This window comes from Manacus vitellinus, unplaced genomic scaffold (genome assembly GCF_001715985.3).
Source record: "Manacus vitellinus isolate BGI_N305 unplaced genomic scaffold, ASM171598v3 scaffold_4_pilon, whole genome shotgun sequence".
NCBI lineage: Eukaryota > Metazoa > Chordata > Aves > Passeriformes > Pipridae > Manacus > Manacus vitellinus.
This window is the reverse complement of record NW_021940604.1, coordinates 23,897,362-23,917,246: the sequence shown is the minus strand read 5'-3', so window position 1 is coordinate 23,917,246 and position 19,885 is coordinate 23,897,362. Positions and strand designations below refer to the sequence as shown.

At 42.5% G+C, this 19,885-nt stretch overlaps 1 protein-coding gene across 3 annotated transcripts in view; it reads left to right on the top strand.

Moving 5' to 3' along the window:
- PRDM1 (PR/SET domain 1) overlaps nt 1–19,021 on the top strand; it is a 23,413-nt gene extending 4,392 nt beyond the window's left edge. Inside the window, exons 1-6 of one of the 3 annotated variants that reach the window (XM_018078405.2) lie at nt 456–1,051; nt 2,749–2,868; nt 5,998–6,250; nt 13,977–15,085; nt 15,392–15,520; nt 15,936–19,021. In XM_018078405.2, coding sequence (XP_017933894.1) covers nt 1,049–1,051; nt 2,749–2,868; nt 5,998–6,250; nt 13,977–15,085; nt 15,392–15,520; nt 15,936–16,511 — 2,190 coding nt within the window. In that variant the 5' untranslated portion in view covers nt 456–1,048 and the 3' untranslated portion in view covers nt 16,512–19,021. Of the gene's footprint in view, nt 1–455; nt 1,052–2,748; nt 2,869–5,997; nt 6,251–13,976; nt 15,086–15,391; nt 15,521–15,935 lie in introns of those variants that run through there. The other 2 variants (XM_018078403.2, XM_018078404.2) reach the window with 2 other exon arrangements.
- Nucleotides 19,022–19,885: the final 864 nt, after the last annotated feature.

Below are 19,885 nucleotides of genomic sequence, written 5' to 3'. Positions count from 1 at the left end.
CGCCTTCCTGCTGGAAACGCTGCTGTGCTGAGAGGAGGGATGCGGGGCAGTGCTGGGAGCTCTGAAGGGAGAGGAGCTGAACGACTCTGCAGAAAAACTTGTGCGCTAAGTCGCGCGTGTCTGCCGTGCGGCGCGGTCCGGGCCCCGCTGACAGCGCCGGGGCTCTGTTTTTTGGGAGCGCCCGCGGCTCCCGTCAAGGGCTCCCCGCCGAGGGGACACCTGGCGGACAGAGCTCCGAAGTGCCGCTCTGGCACAGCCCTCCGGCAGCCCGGGAACGGCTCACCCCGGGCTCCGGACCTGGAGTTCCGCCGCTGTCCTGCCTCCTGGCCCTCGGAAGCTCCCTGCTTCCTGACCTCTTATTAAGCCGTCCGGCTAAGCTGCGGCGGGGCAGGAGTCCCTTTTGGCTGCGGCAGGGGGGTTGCCGGCACTCTGGAGCCAGCCTGCCTTGGCACTGCTGGCACCCTTCTCCTGGAGAGTGCCCCTCATCGGCCTCTGCAACTGAGCTTGAGGGGGCACGGTGAAGGCCAAGAATTGCTGACCAGAAAGCCACCCTCAGCTAAAAGTCATCTGGGCAGCTTTAGTCCGGGTTAGCAAAACTTCAGTGTTGGCACACACGGCTGTGCAAGAACATCCTCTGCCAAAACAACTTTCTGATGGGTACAGGCTGAGAAATCATCTTTGTGTTCAACTACACCGGGGAAGAGGCAAACACTGTCTGTAAGGTGGATATCAAACAGTATCTGCTGTGTCAGAGACTGTTTCAAGTTGACTAGTTCAAGGAGTGATTTCTAGAAATTCTGAGAATTTCATTAAAGTCGTTTTAATTAAGGCCAAGATATTTTTAAAACCATGAAAAAACTCAACCTATCATGTAGTAAAACTGGTAGGGTGTGCTGTAGCTTGGTTGTGAACTTTTCTTGAGAGAGCAGATGGATGTAAATGAAGATATATAGGGAAAATGAGAAGAACATCTGCCTTTTTCAGCTCTTTATGAGACAAGTACAAGCAAGACAAAAATAAAACTGAACCACTGAGCTTGTTTCAGCATATGGTAGGTGTAGGAAAATTTCTGGAAGTCCTTCTCTCCCTTCCGTCCAGATGCACAGATCAATGGAGCATTTAACTACCTCTACTGTTGATGTTTAAATTTTTTTGGTAGTGTGCTGAAACACACGTTGAAATGCAAACGAGTACAAACAGCCACAGCATACACCCAGCAATCTGTTTCCAGGTGATTACTTGATTCCATGGTTGTCATTTGTCCCCTTTATTTTTGCTAGGTGTTAGTTGTTTATTGGAATTTTTAATCTTGACCAGTACACAGGCAAGGATTTCTCTGTCTGTCTCTTTCTTATACATTAAGGGTTATACAACAGAAGAAAATGTAGCATGAGAAAATCAGAAGGCTTTGCTAATTTATGAAGGGCTGTCTCCATACAGCCCAGGATTTCTACCACCCTTTGCTGAGAAGGACTGTTAAAAGAAAAATAAAAGCTCACTGAAGTGAGCTGTCTGTGGGGTCTGATGACTGCTGCTGATGTGTCTGATTTGGTAAGGACATCGATTTCTTTTGGGGTACAGACAGCAGTAATCACAACTCTCAGTCTTCATCAACAACTTCTGGTGTTCTTGTCTTGTTCTGAAATCCTAGTGAGTAAAAAGACAAGTGGCAAGTTGTGTGAAAGGGATATGTTTAATTCATTTTGCCATGAAAGTTTGTATATTGCAAAATTAATGAGCTTTTTACCTTCCTTTTTTTCCACTATCTGAGCAGCAGGATCAATCTGGCAAGGGCTTGGGGGTCTTGGTTTACAAAATTATTGGGTTCTTAACATCATTTGGATACATTAAATTTAAGAAGATTAGTGAGAAACAGAGAGACAAAACCAGTAACTCAGCAGTGTTTTGCAAAGGGTTACTCCAAGGCACGTTCTTCTGAATAATGATGAATTGCTTCCTGATTTGTGGTCAGTGACTTTTTTTGGTATAATTACTGTCAAGAAGGAAGCTGAACAACCAGAGTACATTTCCTAGACCTACCATAGTGGAGCATTTTCTTCAAAACCCTTATGGCTTTTTGACCAAACCCACTTAATATATGTTACTGGAACTGCTGATTCCTTTTTATAAAAGAAGGTGACCTGTGAGTACATGTCCCAAACCTATTTCATATTCTGTTTTGTATGCCACTGTATGCTGGTAAGAGAACTGTAGGTTGTCTTTTTTTTTGCTTTGTTCTCTATTTAGCTATCAGGGTGGGTGTAGAGTGAAGAATGGAGGAGGGTGGAGGGTGGTTTCGTTTTGATCTGGAGGAGCAGTCATTCCAGTTCCTAACTTATTAGAAAAGTGAGTTCTGTAGCAGTGAAGTGATTGCTAGATACTGAATATTTTTGTTTGCTGGAACTAGACTTTTGGGGGTTGCCTTTGATAAAAGAAATAACTTCTGAAGATATTTGGTAGTCTCTGCACATTTCACTTACTGTTTCTTCTTGTGAATATATTTCCACAAAATCAATTTTTAAGGTGGTATTCATCATTGGTTTCCATATATCTTGGTAAAATGCTAGTATCTTACAAAGCTCTTTGTATTGTATCCAACATGACTGTTCATTTATTTCTGTTTTGCTGACCTGTCACTGAAAACTTCTTGTGTTGTCTGCTTTACTTTGTTAAGGAGGACAGGGCAAAAGAGGAAGACTTCTCAGTTTCTGCTGGCAATGAACTGATCCTCTGTTGCTCTTCTTGTAGGTCACTGGAGTTATAAGCAAAGAGTACATCCCAAAAGGAACACGCTTTGGACCCCTGGTAGGAGAGATCTATACCAGCGATACGGTTCCCAAGAATGCGAACAGAAAATACTTTTGGCGGGTAAGCAGGAAAAAATAGCACCATGTTGTTGCAGTAAGCAGATCACTAAATGAGTAGGGCTGAGAAGCTGGGTCACTTCCTGCTGCAGACCCATCTGATGCAGGGGACAACCTCTGTACACTGCCAGGCATGAACAGAGCCAGTGGGTGAATTAAGCTGAGTAAAAGCCTGGCTGTCTTGGATGTAGGGACTGTGTGGGTGGAGAGAGCAGTGGAGATGCACAGCCCTTCTCTCTGTCACTTTGGCTCTCTCTTTCAATATGGATTGGTGCTCGGTTCTGTAAAGAAATAGTTCTGCTGCTTGCTGTAATGGCAGGCTATTTTGCATTTCTTCACAGTGGAAGGTCAGTCTAGTTTTTGCATGTATCATGTCCTTGATTTTTCCCGCTGTGAAGAAGCTGTGAAAGTAGTGCATAAACTTTTACTCTGCAATTTTGATACATTTGGTGACATTTTTTCGTGGGTTTTGAATAGAACTGCTAGAACACAGGGGTGGTGGTGGTGTTCAGTGTATACCATTCAAGTCATAAATTTTTCTAGTCCACCTCAGGATTGTTAGAAGAGCAGCCCAAGGATCTTAGTGAGGGAAAAAGAGACAAACACTAGAGGTGGTGCCTAAGCTGTACTCCACAGCGTAAGATGGAAGGGAGCACTAACCAATTTGTTTTTGCTAGAGCAGTCTGTGCAAGGGAATGTGCTTCCAGTTTATCAGTTGGCATAATTCTCAGTTTCCTTACAGACCCACTATTACTTGTTAGAGAATATTCCTTAGCCCCATGTCCTTCCACAGATTTGTTTTGCTGCCTTCTAGCCACTTTCTTTGTGCCTAAATCCATGGATTTGGGACTGTGTCCAAGCCTCTGTGCTCAGGTGCCTGCCTGCCTTAGTAATATACCAACCTCATATCCAGGTGAAACCCAGGCCAAGCACCAGCGTTCCCCAAACCCCTTTCTTCCTACCTAATTGAATCATTTTGGTTTTCTCATATCGTCTTTGTGCAATGTAATAAAGCACTGCACAGGCAGTTTATTTGCATGACCATTTTTACAAAGCAGGCAACTCTTTTCACATTCGTAAGGCCACAAAAAGTTTCTTTTTGATGAATTTTTTGGGAGCTTTTGTGCAGTATAGGAAGAATCTGGTACGCTGGCCCTAGTCCTGCCAGTTGTTAATAAGACAAGCAGACACAGAGAAGAGGGACTGCTAAACATCTTGCAGGACTTCATTCGTATATTGCAGCAAGAAAGATGACATCATTCTCATGATGTGATTTTAAGCCTTCATGCGGAGGGATCCTCAGAAAAACTATCCTAGGAGCCATCTAAGCATCATTAAATTCCCTGTTATAATCTCTTGATTCGTTCAAGACAGACTGCTGCACTGAAAATTAATTCCTTCCTAGGGGTCTGACACAGGCTTGCATATGCAAAGGAAATTGTGGGAGATAACTTTCCACATGTTATTAAAGGCATCCTGGGCTTGCTGGCAGAAGCAGGAACATCTGCTCTGTGCACGGGGGATGCTTGCCTGTGCCTTGCCCGCGTGAGGGGAGCAGGGCCGCCCAGGGCCCACGTCATTTCTGGGAACCGCGCCGTGACTCAGCACATCTGGTCTCGCCTTCCTCAGAATAAGTGGGAGCCTGGTGGGTGCCTTTGCCAGGGGAGCCAGATCTGTGGCCCTGACGTGGGAGTGGTGGAGGGCTGGTTTGGGAAGTGGCAGCAGGTATCAAGCACCGGAGCCCCGCGTTCCTGGAAGTTTGTGAGCTGGGGTGAGCAGAGAAACCCAAAGGCTCCTCTTGATGCAGCATAACTCACCCAACTCCCTTCCATTTTCTCATAACAAACACACCGCAAAATCTCTCGCAAGCTGCTTTGATGAGGCCACATGTATTTCCCCCTTCTCAGTTTACAGGAAGTTACTCTTAAAGAAAGTGATTCTGGTGTTTGCGGCCGGCGTTAAAGGGCCAGGCTGCCTCCCCCCTCTGTGACTGTGGCTCTTGGGGAGCAGAGGAGGGGTCCTGGCTGGCCGGTGGGCGCTCGCGGGGCGTGCTGCCTGGCCAGGTGGGTGCGAAAGATGGTAATATGAACACACCCTCTGGAGTGTTTTCCCCATAAGATAAGCTCTGTCTCCCCTTTGGAAAGGCATTTCCTGCTCAGTGAGGTGCATCTCTGGTGCAGGCTGCTCTCGCTTCAAGGTCTGGCTTTTGCCTGGTCATCTGTTTTGTGAAACCCAGGAACTCCACTTCATCTAGCACAGAGCTAGTTCCCTCCAAAAGTAAGCAATGTGTCTTTAACAAACATGTCTGCTGGATTTTCCTTGATTTTTTTTTTTTTTAAGTAGTTCTCTTATTATTACAATTTCAAGAAACAGTAGCTTCTGTCAGTGATTAGGACTTCTTTCCCCTAAAGCCGCTAAGCAGTTTTTAGATTCATGTTTTCTTTCCCCTATGTGGACAAGTCAGAGCATGTCCCTTGATAAGAAAAGTGACTTCTCATGGGCTAGCCCCTCTCTAGATCTTCGCTAAGTTATGGTCTGTGAATTTCATCTTTGCCTCGCCCAGCCGTTCTACAAAAGGGTTACAGTTCAACTATGAGCAAGTGTTGCTTTAGGACTCTGGTGGGGGGTGGAGAATGTTTGCATAGTTTAAACCTTTGGGTGGAGGTGGTAGGAAACTGCAAGTACAGAGGCCATAGAAAAAGGCGAGAAAGACTGACGTAGCACAGCCAGTCAGTCTTATACACAGGTGACTCAAAGCATTAATGCAACATGTACTCAGACCCGCAGTCATCAGCATCACCCACTTGTTGATCATAGCACCAGGAAAAGGACTATAAGGTAGACTGTTCACACAGGGAGAGTACTCTGCATTTCAGAGTTTGTGTCTTGTTTTCCCGTACTACCAGAGACACAGGCTAAGCTGAAATGGAAAAGGTGACTGGGTACTTATATTTGAATACCTTTGTAACTCTCAGGATGTCATAGTTGGAAAGGCGGGAACTCAGCTTGGACTCATATTGCAGTGATATCTGCTCATTAAAAAAAAGCTTATTGTTTTCCCCCTGGACTCTGTACGTACATGTTGCGTATAGTGCAGATATATATATTCATAAACACTTCCTCTCTATTCCAGATCTATTCAAGTGGTGAGCTTCACCACTTCATTGATGGATTTAACGAGGACAAGAGCAACTGGATGCGTTATGTAAACCCTGGCTACTCTGTTCAGGAACAGAACTTGGCTGCTTGTCAGAATGGAATGAACATCTACTTCTATACCATCAAGCCCATCCCTGCCAACCAAGAGCTGCTTGTGTGGTATTGCCGAGACTTTGCAGAAAGGCTGCACTATCCCTCCTCCAGAGAGCTGACAATGATGAACCTCAGTAAGTGGATTACAGTATGAGCAAGGAATGCTAGTAATGTCTCTTCTGCCTATACGATCTAATAATAAGTTGTATAATTACACAGCTGCATCACCTGTTGTGTCACAGTAGGTAGCTTGGAGTAGGAAAGGGGAATTAAAAAACCCAACACAACAGAAGGAGTTCCCTGTGTCTGTTCAAATGTAAATAGATTATAAAAAATCTGAGCAGTTGCTGGTTTATAATCTGAGTCTGATCTGATGAAATTCTGGATGGACAACCTGAATATACCCTTTGCCTTCAGAATCACAGCTGTTGGTTCACTCTGACTTTTCAAGTCCAGATCTCACAGTAGGTTGAGCAAAAATCTGTTTTGATAGCATATACTAAAGGTTGTCCAGTCATACTCCCAAAGGGCTGCCCTCACTGTACCAGGAAGTGGCAATGTGCCATGACTGTCTAGGTGTCTGACAAAATACGTGTTTACTGCATAATGCACTTTGAGCCTTGCATCTACACTTATTTATCTTATGGGAGCAAACCTCCTGTGGTCTTCGCATCGGGTTACTTGTTTTTTAAGCTTAGTGCACTTTGTCCCCATTTCTTGGCTTTATATCGCAGCTTTCGTTTTCTGTTCAAAAATAATAGCACTGCTAGCAGAGGGAAGAGGTGTTTCCAGGAGTTTATCTCTGTGTTTCTCTGTGGTTTCTGACCATTTCCAGTCTTGGTGCTTTACTCATAGCTTAGTCACTGCCTAGCACCTCACCCAACGCCCCTTGAAGAGAGGGAAAGATTCTTGTTGACTTCTCAATGGACTCTTAGGCCACCTGCCCCACTGCCAGCTGCTCTGAGATAGAGCATTCTTTCGTCCTTCTACCAGTGCCTACACTGAAATTTGAAGGAAAAACCAAGCAGGTTTTTTTTATAAAAAGAACTTTTTGCAGTTATTTGGCAACAAGTAAGGGGTTATAAAATATCAGTGTTGCTTTGGAGATCATTAGAGCTAAAATGTCATCCTGTATCATAAAAATGATGTCACACAGATTAATCAAAAGTACATTTTTCCTCTGTGGATGTCATCCTTTCATCAGTTTTTTGTTTTTCCTTACAAATTAATAGAAGAAAACTTCTTGTCTTTTAATGGCAGGCGGAAGAGAGGGAGGGAATGTCCTATGCAACTATATTCTCTATTCAAAAACTGTCTCAGTGATTCTCTAATCTTTGCACATATGTCATTTCACCACTCTCTGTGCAGTTTTATTTCCTGATATGATGAACTGTTGGCTTTTCAGTGGGACCTGCAGGTGGGATGAGACAACAGCATTTAGAGCTCCTGTGAATGAGGAATTTCCAAAGATCTAGCTAGGAGGATGCACAAATGTGGGATCGGTTTCCTGCGTCTGCTGGCACCTTAGGTTTCATTGCAGAACTAGCAAGGAATATATTCATAAAGTGTTAAAGTGTTTCTTACTGTGTCCAGTTACTCTTACTCAAATGTGGTCAAAATGTGGTGTGTCTGGACACAGCAGAGTAACCCATTTTAGTAAAAGTAGGCTCAATATGTGGATTTAAAGAAATGGGATCGTGAGCCACAATTGTGTAGTTCAACCTTAACATTTGCAGTATTTCCAGGTGCTGAAATTGAAATAACCATTCTTCTCTTTTAAGATAACTACATTTAAACCATTTCAAAATTTCATGTTAGCTTCCTTTGCCTAAAGAAAATAGCAGTTCAGCAAAATAAGAAAAAGTTTTCACTTTTTTTTATTTTTCCCCTCATTTTTATGATAGACATATTCAAGCCTAAAGCCTTCATTTGGGCCAAAAACCCTGCAGGTACCATAAAGATTGAGGTTTTCTAAAGTTTTGGTGCCCTTTTTTGAAAAGTACAGAAAAAAATCTAGAAGTTTCACAAAGATGCTTATTTGCAGAAGACCCTGTAGCGACAGTGCAAGCAGGGGTGGTTTTTCCAGCGTTAGTATTGGAACTAGATGAGTTTAAAGTGAATGCCAGCACTGTTTAGTTTTCTTCTGCCCCTTCCCTCCCAGGCCAGTTAAATTTAAATTAGTGAGCATTGTGCTGCTTCTACAGCCTCTCTCTCTATCACAAAGAGTGACCAAGGTACTATGAGTAAAGTGCAGAGGGCTTGTCCCCAGATCATTAGCACGTTGCACCTGCTGCAGATGTGGGGCTTTGGCCCACCAGAACAATCTTAACACAGTCTTGCTTGAGGAGACCCCCACACCAGCACCTGCTAGGAAGTCAAGAAAGTCCTCTCCAGATAAAAGGATTGCTAGTCATTTGGTGTTTAAAGTGGCATGGCTTCTCTCAAAGGAGCAGGCGAGCATCTCTGCCCCTCCCAGCTCCTGGCTGCTGGTTTTGGCACCCTCTGAGGAAGAGGGAGGGGAAGTTGGGATCCACGTCCCACAGCAGGCTGAAGTCAGGGCCCCCTCCCACAGGGCATACACTGATGCAAACATGAGGCAGCCAGTGGCTGTGTTGTGTTGCACTCAGATCTATCCCTCTGCCCTGTCTAGGGTGTGCAGAGCACACTGGTGCCTGCAGGAGGCTTTGGAAGAGCCGTCCATACCTTGGTTGGCTGCCCAGCCCAGGACAGGCAAGGCCACCTGGGACACACACCTACAGAGACCTTCCAGTCTTACCAACGTAAAATACAGGCAGCTGCTTTAAGTGCCTCAGGGGTTTGAGGATCATGGTCTTGGAGTTCAGCATCTCAGTTCCTCTTTAAGCACCAGAGCAGGATGGGCCTCTGGGGAAAAATGTATCAGGGAATTTCTCTGGCTTTATTTCCTGTAATTAGTGGCCTCAAAAATGAGAGAACTACCACTTTAGAGCATAAATATATTTACACATCCACATATAACATCTACTTGCCTCTGTAACAGCAAACTTTCAAATTAAAGGTAACTTCCCCAGCATTAGTTCATTTGTGCCCTGTAGAAGGAAAGCATCCAGATTCAAGACAGCAATTAGGCATGTACTTAGTTGTGGGTTTAACCCTGTCCTCTGTGTTTTCTTGAATTGGGGCCTTTGACCTAGTCCTTCAGACGCTGGAGCACACACCTACCTTCACAGCCATGATTAGCTCCAAGTGGAGCTACGTAACTTCGAGTGGATGTTGAAGTGCCTGCAAGGAGTTGCACAACAGTGGTAGAGGAAAGACTCCACATTATCCCAGCGGTAGAAATTCAGTCTCATTTTAATCAATCCCTTCCCTTTCTTGCTTGTTTTGAGGCCCCTGATGTTTTCTGTCAGGATTTAAGATGTCACCTTCAGATGGTGCCATTGTCCAGGAAATAGTTTTAAGTATGGGGGCACAAGATTTCCATATTCTGCTGGCAAAAAAATAAATTTTTGGTAATTTGTTAAATGGACCTGAACTTCATTCAACTGCTCCTTCAGATTGTCTTTTAGTCTGTGATATTTTATATTTGGACTATTTAGCAAAAAGACTGAGGAAATTTGCTTCCGGGTTCCCACATAGTTTAGCATTTCATTCTTACCTCATCATGGGAGGACTATTTTGGGGTGGATGGTGGAGAGGGTAACAGTTAAAAAAAACAACAAAAAAACCCCAACAAAAATGCAACAAAATCCAAACAATTGCATTGACTTGGGACGTGACTATTTGATAATAACGATCATATATTGCAATCATATGATGCAACTTCCTGCTGCTCTGTCATGTTTGTCTCCTCAGTCAAGTACAGGCAGGTGACATCTTTTGGTCAAGCTTCAGAAAAAAAAGTTCAAGTCAGGGAAAGAAAATTTGCATATTTACAAAATAGTTGGCAATCTTTTTGTTTCATTAACAAGTTTAATGAGGCATTATTTAAAATGTTTCAGCTTCTATAAAGATTAATTTTTTAATACTTTTTTCTTAAATGCAATTTATTCTTTTCTTCTTCCTGCTGGCCCTGACATGCTGGCCGTTAGCTCAGCCCTGCCGCTCGCTTTCCCTTTTGTTTATGGGCAGTTTCACTTTCTGGTTTTGAAGCTTTTCTGTTTGGGTTGAGAGGAAACATCTGCACTTGCTTAAAAAAATGCCTCCTGGAATGTTCAAAAGGGCTCAGGAAAAATTATTTTTAAGTGATATGAAAGGTTTTCTTCACAAAGCCAGAATTTGGGGACTAAAGTTGAACTTAATATGGAGGATTATTTGAAGGCTCCCTTAAAGACCTTCTCTGAGCAAAAAGTTTTCAAAGGCATGCCACCCTGCCTTGGACACATTCAGAAAACAGATGATCAAATTATGTACTTCTGAATGTTGGTCTGCATTCTCATTTTGAGTGCAAACATTCTTTGTTTTGCCCGCTTCACAACTTCGAGGTTCTCTTACTACTAGCAAAAGAAGTGCTTAATTTAGATCGAAAATGTGAATCGGCATAATTAAGCTTCACCACTCGAAGTGTTCAGTACCATCTCACTCCTGAAATTACTATTGAAATTACTGTCTGCCTACAACCGTTTTTCAAGTTTTTAGAAAAAACCAGATCATTGTTTTTATGAAATCTTTCTCAGGCTACAGCTCAGAGCACAAGAACCGAGAGCAAAACCTACAGCTCTGCAGCAGTCTGTAGCTGGAACACCCACATTGGAGTGACTTCAGGCAGCCCCTCCACTCAAGTTTTGTTAATGCTTAAAAGTAACAGCAGTTTTGTCCTTTTTCTCCTTGCACGCACTCACTAATCTCAGATCTAACTAAATAATCTGTTGACCTCAGAAGTGGATCAGGCTCCTCAAGAGGCACGTCTGGAAGTTTTTTTCTTTCTTTTTTCCCCCTCTTCCCTCAGATCAGTAACTTAAAAATGCAGCTGCACTGTTCTTGTTTTGTCATGAATCTCTTTTCCGTGTCTCTCTGACCACAGAAACTAGACAGATCTTGGAAGAGTATGTGCCTATATTTAGTGTGTAGTGTGTGTGTGTATATATGTGTGTATGTATATGGGGGCGGGGGGGAGAAATGCATTTCATGAGTGAGAGGGAGACATTCTGATTGGTAAAAACTTAAATCTAAGATCACAAGTTTAAAAAAAAATCCATTTATAAAAAATATGTCTCTGAAGTGTGGCTCCTATAAGAGCAACAAGAAAGACTGTAAACCTCTCAATCAGTTTCAGCCCTGGCTTAAATCCACCTTCAGCATAAAACCTAGGAACCTCTCCTTGGCCCACAACATTACCTTCTCTTATTTTACACAGTGCTGACACACTTGTTTATGTGTGTTTTTATGTTTATGTGTTTATGTTGATCTCTCTGGTGTTCCCAAGTGTCCCTTGTGCTCAGGTAATAAGGGAAAAAGCCAAGAGGGGATTTATGGACCAAAAATCGCTTTCAAACTAAAGAGACTTGTCACAATTAGACTTAAAAAATAATCTTTAAATATCGCAATTTCTGTCTACACATGGAAATTAGTAGGAAGGAAGGCTTTACTGGGAAAATTCAGAAAGGAAGGAAAGAGCAATTATCTTTAGTGAGTCAAGTGGGAGCATGGGCTTCTTGCACAAAGAAAGTTTCACTCTCTGCTTGAGCTTCCTTTCTGTCACTCATGGGCTTGCTCCCATGTGTGTAAGGCACGTATGTCCCCACCCTCGTGTTTAACCTTGTGACAGTAGGGGCTGTTCCTCCAGCTGAAGTGGCCCCAGTTTCTCTATCGCTTTTCCAGCAGCACCAGCACTTCTCCTTCCTCTTCCCCTCCCCCTGGATTTTTTTCTTTAGAAGAAAAAAGTGTCAGTTTGAACTTCCTGCTTGACAGACCCCACTGAGAAACTGATATGGGCCTGATAAGGTGGTATTTATTTATTTTTCCTACTGCGAGGCTTCACAAGTCCCACTTCCCACCCCCATCATGCAGCTTTCAATACGCCCGGTCTTGATACTTCCCAATGCTGATAGTGTCACTGGAAATGTTTGCTCTTGGACACTGGTGTGGTGAAAGGCAGCTGATAAGAAGACACAGATAATATTCCCAGTGCCATTGTGGAGCTTCTTGAACCTAGTTGACCTCAGTGTTATGCCCCAAAATCTGGTGGACTTTGAGAAAATCAGTTACCAGTCCACGAGTGCAGACAAAATGACGAAAGAAAGTAGATGATTTTTAAAGCTAGACAACATAAATAATATGCTATGATTTAATTTTTTATACAGCTCTGCATTAAACTTTCAACATTGAGAGAAGTAATCTGTGCATTTATGTGTGCATATGCTTGCTGTACAACACCTCTGAGTTTTATCATAAATATTCTAATTGAATATTCGATTTGTGAAAATACACAAACTGCTCACATATCTCAAACTAAATTTGCTTGCTAATACCATTTGAAAAAGGACGCTACTGTAAAGTAGATTGCTGTGAGTAGAAGCATGCTTTGAAAGCAGCTGTTCTGTTGGATACGTTTAATAAATGGCTGTTTCTTTGCCTTATAGGGTAATGTTGCCAAATGATAGATTCCTTCAGGGTAGTGAATAGTGAAGCAAAGAATCCATGTGGAAAGCAGTATGGTCATTGCCTGTTCACATGTTACTTGCTGGGTTCAGATGATCCTGCAGAAATAACTGTTTCTCACCTCAGATAGTGAAGTAAGAGCAGTCAGTCATGGAAGGAGAAAAGTGTCTAAAGGACTGTAATATTTTTGAGTCACATACATACCAATGTTGATTTGTAACTCCTGATGGAAAGCCGTGCACATAACTAAGCATGATTATGTAGTTTTGTAGTTTTCCCCCATAATAAAATACCTTACAAGTAATCAAGATTTTTTAATTACTAACTTAGATAAAAGCAGACTTCTTTTTCTACTGAAGACACCTTTCAGTGTACTGTCTACATTGCAATATGTCCAGATAGCAAGGTCTTTGAATACAAATAAATGGAGTATGTGCTGAACTGAGATGAATGGATGCTAGCTTCCATTTCCTTCTAAATATATATTTCTTTTTCCTTTTTTTTCTTATTTTTTTTGCTAAAGTACATTTCAACTTAAGCTGGAGCCAACCAGTCTTGCTTTCTTTTGCTTTGCTTCAGCATTTTTTTTATAAAGTACAGCTGTAAGCAGAGGAGCTTTGCATAGACTGAATGCCACAGAAATCTGCAGTAAATAGTCTGCTTTGTTGTAGATGTTCCTAAGCAGTATATTTAATGAGTAATGATCTGTTTACTGATGGAGAATACCTTCACTTTGAAGAAGGCTTTCATCCTAGCCAGCCATGGTTTTTTTGGTACTGTAAGTAATTGAACTGGCTGGTGAAGTGACTGCTGCGGTTTGGCAAAAGCTGATTTGTCATGCCTTGTTATTTTACTGAGGAACATTTCTGGGAGTGTTCTGCAAAGTCCTTCTGTTAAACCTGTATTATGAACAAATGCTCGTTACCACATTTATTAGAAATACTGCTTAAAGACACATTCAACAACAAAGCTAGTCAAATTTAAGGGGAAAGAAAGGTGAAATCAGTTTGCAGAGTGGAGACTAACACTCTGCAAATGCATCGTCATCCAGATCTGTATGTACTGTCTGGTATCCCTTAAATTAACAATGCTTTTTATTAACACTTAATACCAGCAGGCATTTCTTCACACAAAAATTAGTCTTTTGGCAAGTTAAATGATTGCTCATCTTTGAGAGTAGCCATTCCTTCCCACTAAACTTGTAGGAGTTAGATTGTGTTTTGAAAAGAGATAATACCAGTGACATATCTAAGTAATCATTACCTTGTCTTTGTATTTCAGCACAAACCCACATTAATCCAAAGCAGCACAGTGCTGATAAGGATGAGCTTTATCAGAAGAGCATCCCAAAGAAGGAGCACAGTGTGAAAGAAATCCTGAAAATGGAATCCAATCCTCCAAAAGGAAAAGACTTCTTCCAGACCAACATTTCACCAGTTACTCCAGAAAAAGACTTGGATGATTTGCGTAAAAACTATAGCCCGGAGAGGTGTTTCTTCCCTCGAGTTGTCTACCCAATCCGACCTCACATTCCAGAAGACTATCTGAAAGCTTCCTTAGCATACGGGATGGACAGACCCAGCTACATTACTCACTCACCCATCCAGGCATCTACTACACCGAGTCCTTCTGGGAGGAGCAGCCCAGACCAAAGTTTAAAAAGTTCAAGCCCTCACAGCAGTCCAGGGGTCACTGTTTCACCTCTGGCACCTACTTCCCAAGAGCACAGAGAGCCATACTCTTACTTGAATGGATCGTATGGCTCAGAAGGATTAGGGTCTTACCCTGGATATGCGCCCCCTGGCCACCTCCCACCTACCTTTCTACCATCCTATAACCCCCACTACCCCAAATTCCTGTTACCTCCATTCAATATGAGCTGTAATAACTTGAGTGCTTTGAACAATATCAATGGCATCAACAATTTCAATCTCTTCCCAAGGATGTATCCTCTTTATGGCAACCTGCTCAGTGGAGGTAGCCTTTCCCACCACATGCTGAACCCCACCGCACTCCCCAGTTCATTGCCGAGTGAAGGAGGCCGTCGATTGCTGCAGCCTGATCATCCGAGAGACTTCCTCATACCAGCACCTAACAGTGCCTTCTCTATCACAGGCGCTGCTGCCAGCATGAAGGACAAGCCATGCAGCCCTACCAGTGGGTCACCCACTGCTGGTACAGCAGCCAGTTCGGAACATATAATGCAACCTAAACCTACCTCAGTGGTGTTGGCTGCCACCGGCGGGGAAGAAGCCATGAATCTCATTAAAAGTAAGAGGAATGTGACCGGTTACAAAACTCTCCCATACCCACTTAAGAAGCAAAATGGGAAGATCAAGTATGAATGCAATGTTTGCTCCAAGACCTTTGGCCAGCTCTCCAATCTGAAGGTAGGCAGTGGAGAATAAGACAGGAGTCTGCTGGGAAGGGCTCAGGTTTCTCCTGTAGTTTTCAAGGAAAAGTGGAGGCAGGCCTCCCTTACTTGATTGGCTGTTTATCTGTCTGGGCTTAATGCGGCATCCCCCACTCCCCACAAGAAATCATCGTTGTGTGTTTTAGTGCTGACACCAACCAATTAACTAGATGACATTGTATTTTGGCAATGGGACTCTTCTGCTGACTCTAGGAAACATCTGAAAGTACTTTTGTTACAGTACTGGAAACTGCAAATTGTTAATTGCTTTGTTTCTCCATAGGTGCACCTCAGAGTACACAGTGGAGAGAGACCATTTAAATGCCAGACTTGCAATAAAGGCTTCACACAGTTGGCTCACCTCCAGAAGCACTATCTGGTACACACGGGAGAAAAACCCCATGAGTGTCAGGTATGTAACACACACAGAGAGGACTTCCCTTGGAGGCCGAAGGGACGGCAGAGCTTGTGCACACCCCGTACGGTGTTCAGGGAGAGCTGAGTGACAAACCCTTGGCTGCTCAGGGCTGGAGTCCACACCACAGCCGTGCACAGCCCTGGTGCAGCAGCATCTGGGAGAGAGCATGATTGCTTGTAGCCTGCTAGAGCAACATCTGCCTGATACAGTTTTGCCATCAGCCACACTCAAAATGCCATTCACCATTATTTAATTAAAAAAGGTGGGGATTTTTTTTTCCCTTTATGAGAAAGTGTGAAGATATAAAAAGCTGCTGCTTCATCCTGCTGTCTCCTCCTAGGTGTCTGTGATTTAAACCATAAAATCCCCTCCCACTCATTCACTGTTTCTCTGCCACCCCCCACATTAGGTTTGTCACAAGCGGTTCAGCAGCACCAGCAATCTCAAAACCCACCTGCGGCTCCACTCTGGAGAGAAGCCTTACCAGTGCAAGCTCTGCCCAGCCAAATTCACCCAGTTTGTGCACCTGAAGCTGCACAAGCGTCTCCACACCCGGGAACGCCCCCATAAATGCATCCACTGCCACAAGAGCTACATTCACCTCTGCAGCCTCCAGGTCCACCTGAAGGGCAACTGCCCCGTCGCTCCTGCCTCTGGCCTCTCCATGGAGGACCTGAATCGAATCAATGAGGAGATCGAGAAGTTCGACATCAGTGACAATGCTGACAAGTTGGAAGAAGTGGAGGACAATATCGACTTAACATCGATCGTGGAAAAGGATATACTGACCCTGCTCAGGAGGGAAATGGAAGGAGCTAATCTGAAAGTATCTCTACAGAGGAACCTAGGAAATGGGCTTATCTCATCAGGATGCAACCTTTACGAGTCGTCAGATCTGTCAATTATGAAGTTGCCTCACGGTCATCCACTACCTCTGTTACCTGTAAAGGTCAAGCAAGAAACAGTTGAACCAATGGACCCTTAAGACTTTTTGGCAAAGTGATTTTTTTTATTTATGACTTGGCAAGTCAGGGTGCCTGTAGCAGTTGCTTGTACGTAGTTTCAATGCTGCAAAGCAATCTTGGCTTACAGTAGTTTCCCTACGCTCTCCAGCTGAAAGAAGGAACTCCAAAGTTACTGTTTTCTCAGGGCATAAAAAGGGGCAAAGGACTGTGCATTGCCTCGCCAGTTACTAAAAGACAATCATTTATCCATAACTATTTTTTCAATGATAGTACTTCATAATTTATTATGCAATTAATCATTCTAAAAGCAATAATTAGGAAAATGTTTACAATGACTGGAAAATTCATTGTAATTTTTACTTTAAATGTTTTTATTTTTGTTTTATGGCCATTCTTTGTAGATATGTTTTTCTGCACATCTGTTTTAAGAACCTAAGATTGGGGTTTCAGTAAATGTGTTTTATGTACCAATGTCTTTTAAACAAATGCGGTTTTTCATATTGCCAAAGTTGGACATGTGACATACAGAATCCTAGATCACGTTTGAAAAAAATGCCATGTACTTCTATGTGCAAATCACCCCACTGGGAATAGAAAAGGAAAAAAAATAACCAAATCAACAACCCAGAGTAGCAGCAAGCAGGGAAGAAACTGTTTCCCCTGCCTCTCTGAGGAGAGGAGAAAGATTCTTCTACCTGCAGCTCTACCTCGAACAGATGTGGCACTGACCTGCCATGGACAGTACCACAGGTTTTAGAAAACAGCTCTAGCCCCACACATTGTCATGTAACTTTAAGACCAAAGGAATGCATGAGCCTAACGTGGTTTTTCAAAAATAAAATCTCACATTCTTTTATTTCCAAAAGCAGTTTAAAAGCAAAGAAACAATTATTCTTAATATTCTGCCTGAAATGAGGTTTTTGGCAGATTTCTTTCTTCTGTTTTTTTGTTTTGTTTTGTTTTTTTGGCCAGAGCCTTCCAGGGATAAAAAAAAAAGATGGTCAGATTCCCTGAGAAAGAAGGGGTTCGGTTTTACTTGTATTTTCCTCTCCCACTTTGCCTGGGTAAAAGTGGGAAACAAAGTCCTTTCCTGGCACATAAATTTTTTTCGTCCTTCCTGTACGACTCAGATTTTTCTCAGTATTTGTGTTTGTACATTTTGTGGTTAATTTAATTAAAGAAGAAAAGGGCATTGCAAAGTTGTTGAACAACAATTACCTCAGTGCTTGTGTCCAGTGGTGCAGACAATGCTGTTTTAACTAAATGCTTTGCTACTTTAGAGAAGAAACCAAAATGTGCACAGGGAAAGATAGAATGCACGTCCTTTTATCTTTTTGTTTTGCTAAGCCCAAAGATGATATGGTGATGTTTGAGGTGTAGCAAAGAATACATGTATATTTATAGATATATTTATACCACTATACTATATATGTATATGTATATATATTTATACCACTTAAGTTGTGAGCCAAACCATGTAATAAAACTTATTTTTCATCTAAGTGTGAAAATCAAATGTTACCCAGTTTTGCATATAACCAGTGACCTCAAAACCAGAAGATTGTACCAAGGCATTCATCACTTGCAAGTACACATGTGCAGTTGTCCAGGTGGAGCTGGAACTTGCAAACACCTTACATGAATGACATCATCCACGCTGGCGTCCCAGTGAATTCTATGGGAATGACCCTGTTTGCAGGACAGGGCTTGTCAGCTCCCTGCTCTCCCGGCAGTCTGCACTGGGGGAAAGGAGGCTGGTGGTCAGTCAACAGACAGCCAGAAAACATAACTGAAAGAACTTGGAAAGAAGCCAAACATGACCAATGTTTGATGTGGTCACAAATCACAGTAAGGGCAGGAGGGAAGTTAGTTGACATAAGCCCCTCGTCTCATTGTACCCTGCCATTAATGATTTGAAGAGTTTAACTCACATAAATATAAGTAGCATTATTACACAACTCCCCTCCATGTATCTTTTTTTGTCTGGTTATATTCTTACAAAATTTAAAATAGCCCACCTCTGCAATCCAAGGTTCAGTGATCTTTTTTTTTCAGCAAACTTCATTTTAATGGCTTCTGTTAGAAAAACAAACAATCCTGAAATACAAGTCTCTCAACACAGCTTTTGAAGGACTACAGTTCATTACATTTCCACTTCTGCAAATTGTGAGGCTGACATCTTTTAAATGTAGCAATAGTTCATAAATATAGTACTTAATTGTAGGAAAAACCAAAGTATCACTACTCTGTCACTGGACACACACTTTTCCTATTATTGCCTGTAGTGCTTTCTTGTATTTGACACAAATTTTACAAGAATTTATATGCATCAGCTTTAAGAATTGTTACTTCTCTTTACTGTTTCCCCCTTCCCTTAGACGTTTTACATGTGAATGTAGCAACAATCAACAGTGTTTTTGGGGGCTTTTTTTGTCTCTCTTGAGAAAGACTCTGACCAAAGTTAACAGGCTTTTTACTTTGCTAGAACAACAAACTATCATATGTTTACGTATTGGTTTACATCATTATTTATGTGCAAATTGTCAAATGTAAATTAAATATAAGTGTTCATTGCTTTACCGATGCTTCCCTTGTCTTCAATCTCTCTGCACTGAGTGGGTGCATAGCCTAGACGTGGGGCACCATCCCCTCCTGGCCCCAAATGTGTGCTATGGGGAGGGCAATGGTATCTCCAGCAATGCTGACTTTTGCCTTTGTGGGTTCTGATTTTCCCTGATTGAAAGTTGTAAACAGCAATGCCAGAGCCAAGTACCCATGCCTTCGTTTTTTACAACTCTTTCCTCAGTTTCAGGCAGTACCTGTAAAAAAACCCCAACAAAACAAACAAACAAGCAAAAACCAACCACAACAACAAAAACGACCAAAAAAAACCCCAAAATTTTCAGGGTTTCAGTGGAAATATTTGAATGCTATCTGCCTTCCAGATATGTGACCAGGGTTCTCATTTACATTTTTCCAAATGATTGTCATTTCTGGCCTGAAACCCTAACCACTGGGACCACAATGACACACTCAAAATGTCAGTGTGAGACCACTTAGTCCTGTCTCAGCATGGTGGGAACTGCATTCAAAACAAACGTGGATCTGTTGTAAGTGCTCACAAAGGAGATGTGAATACATACTAAATTCAGGAGAAGGTCAAGTGTCTGTCCCCTTCCCCACCTCAGCCCAAAAGTAACAGCAGGCCAGGATGCCCCAGAAAGCTAATTCAACATTTGCTACTTCCATCACTTACTAAGAGATCTAAACCAGAAAGGCCATGTGCTGCCCTGCCCTACCTGAATGTTAAAGAAATAATGTTCCTGCGCATATTGAGACACTCAGCACCGTATGATGTTTTAAAAGTATTTCACTGTCCTCTTAAAAAAATTCA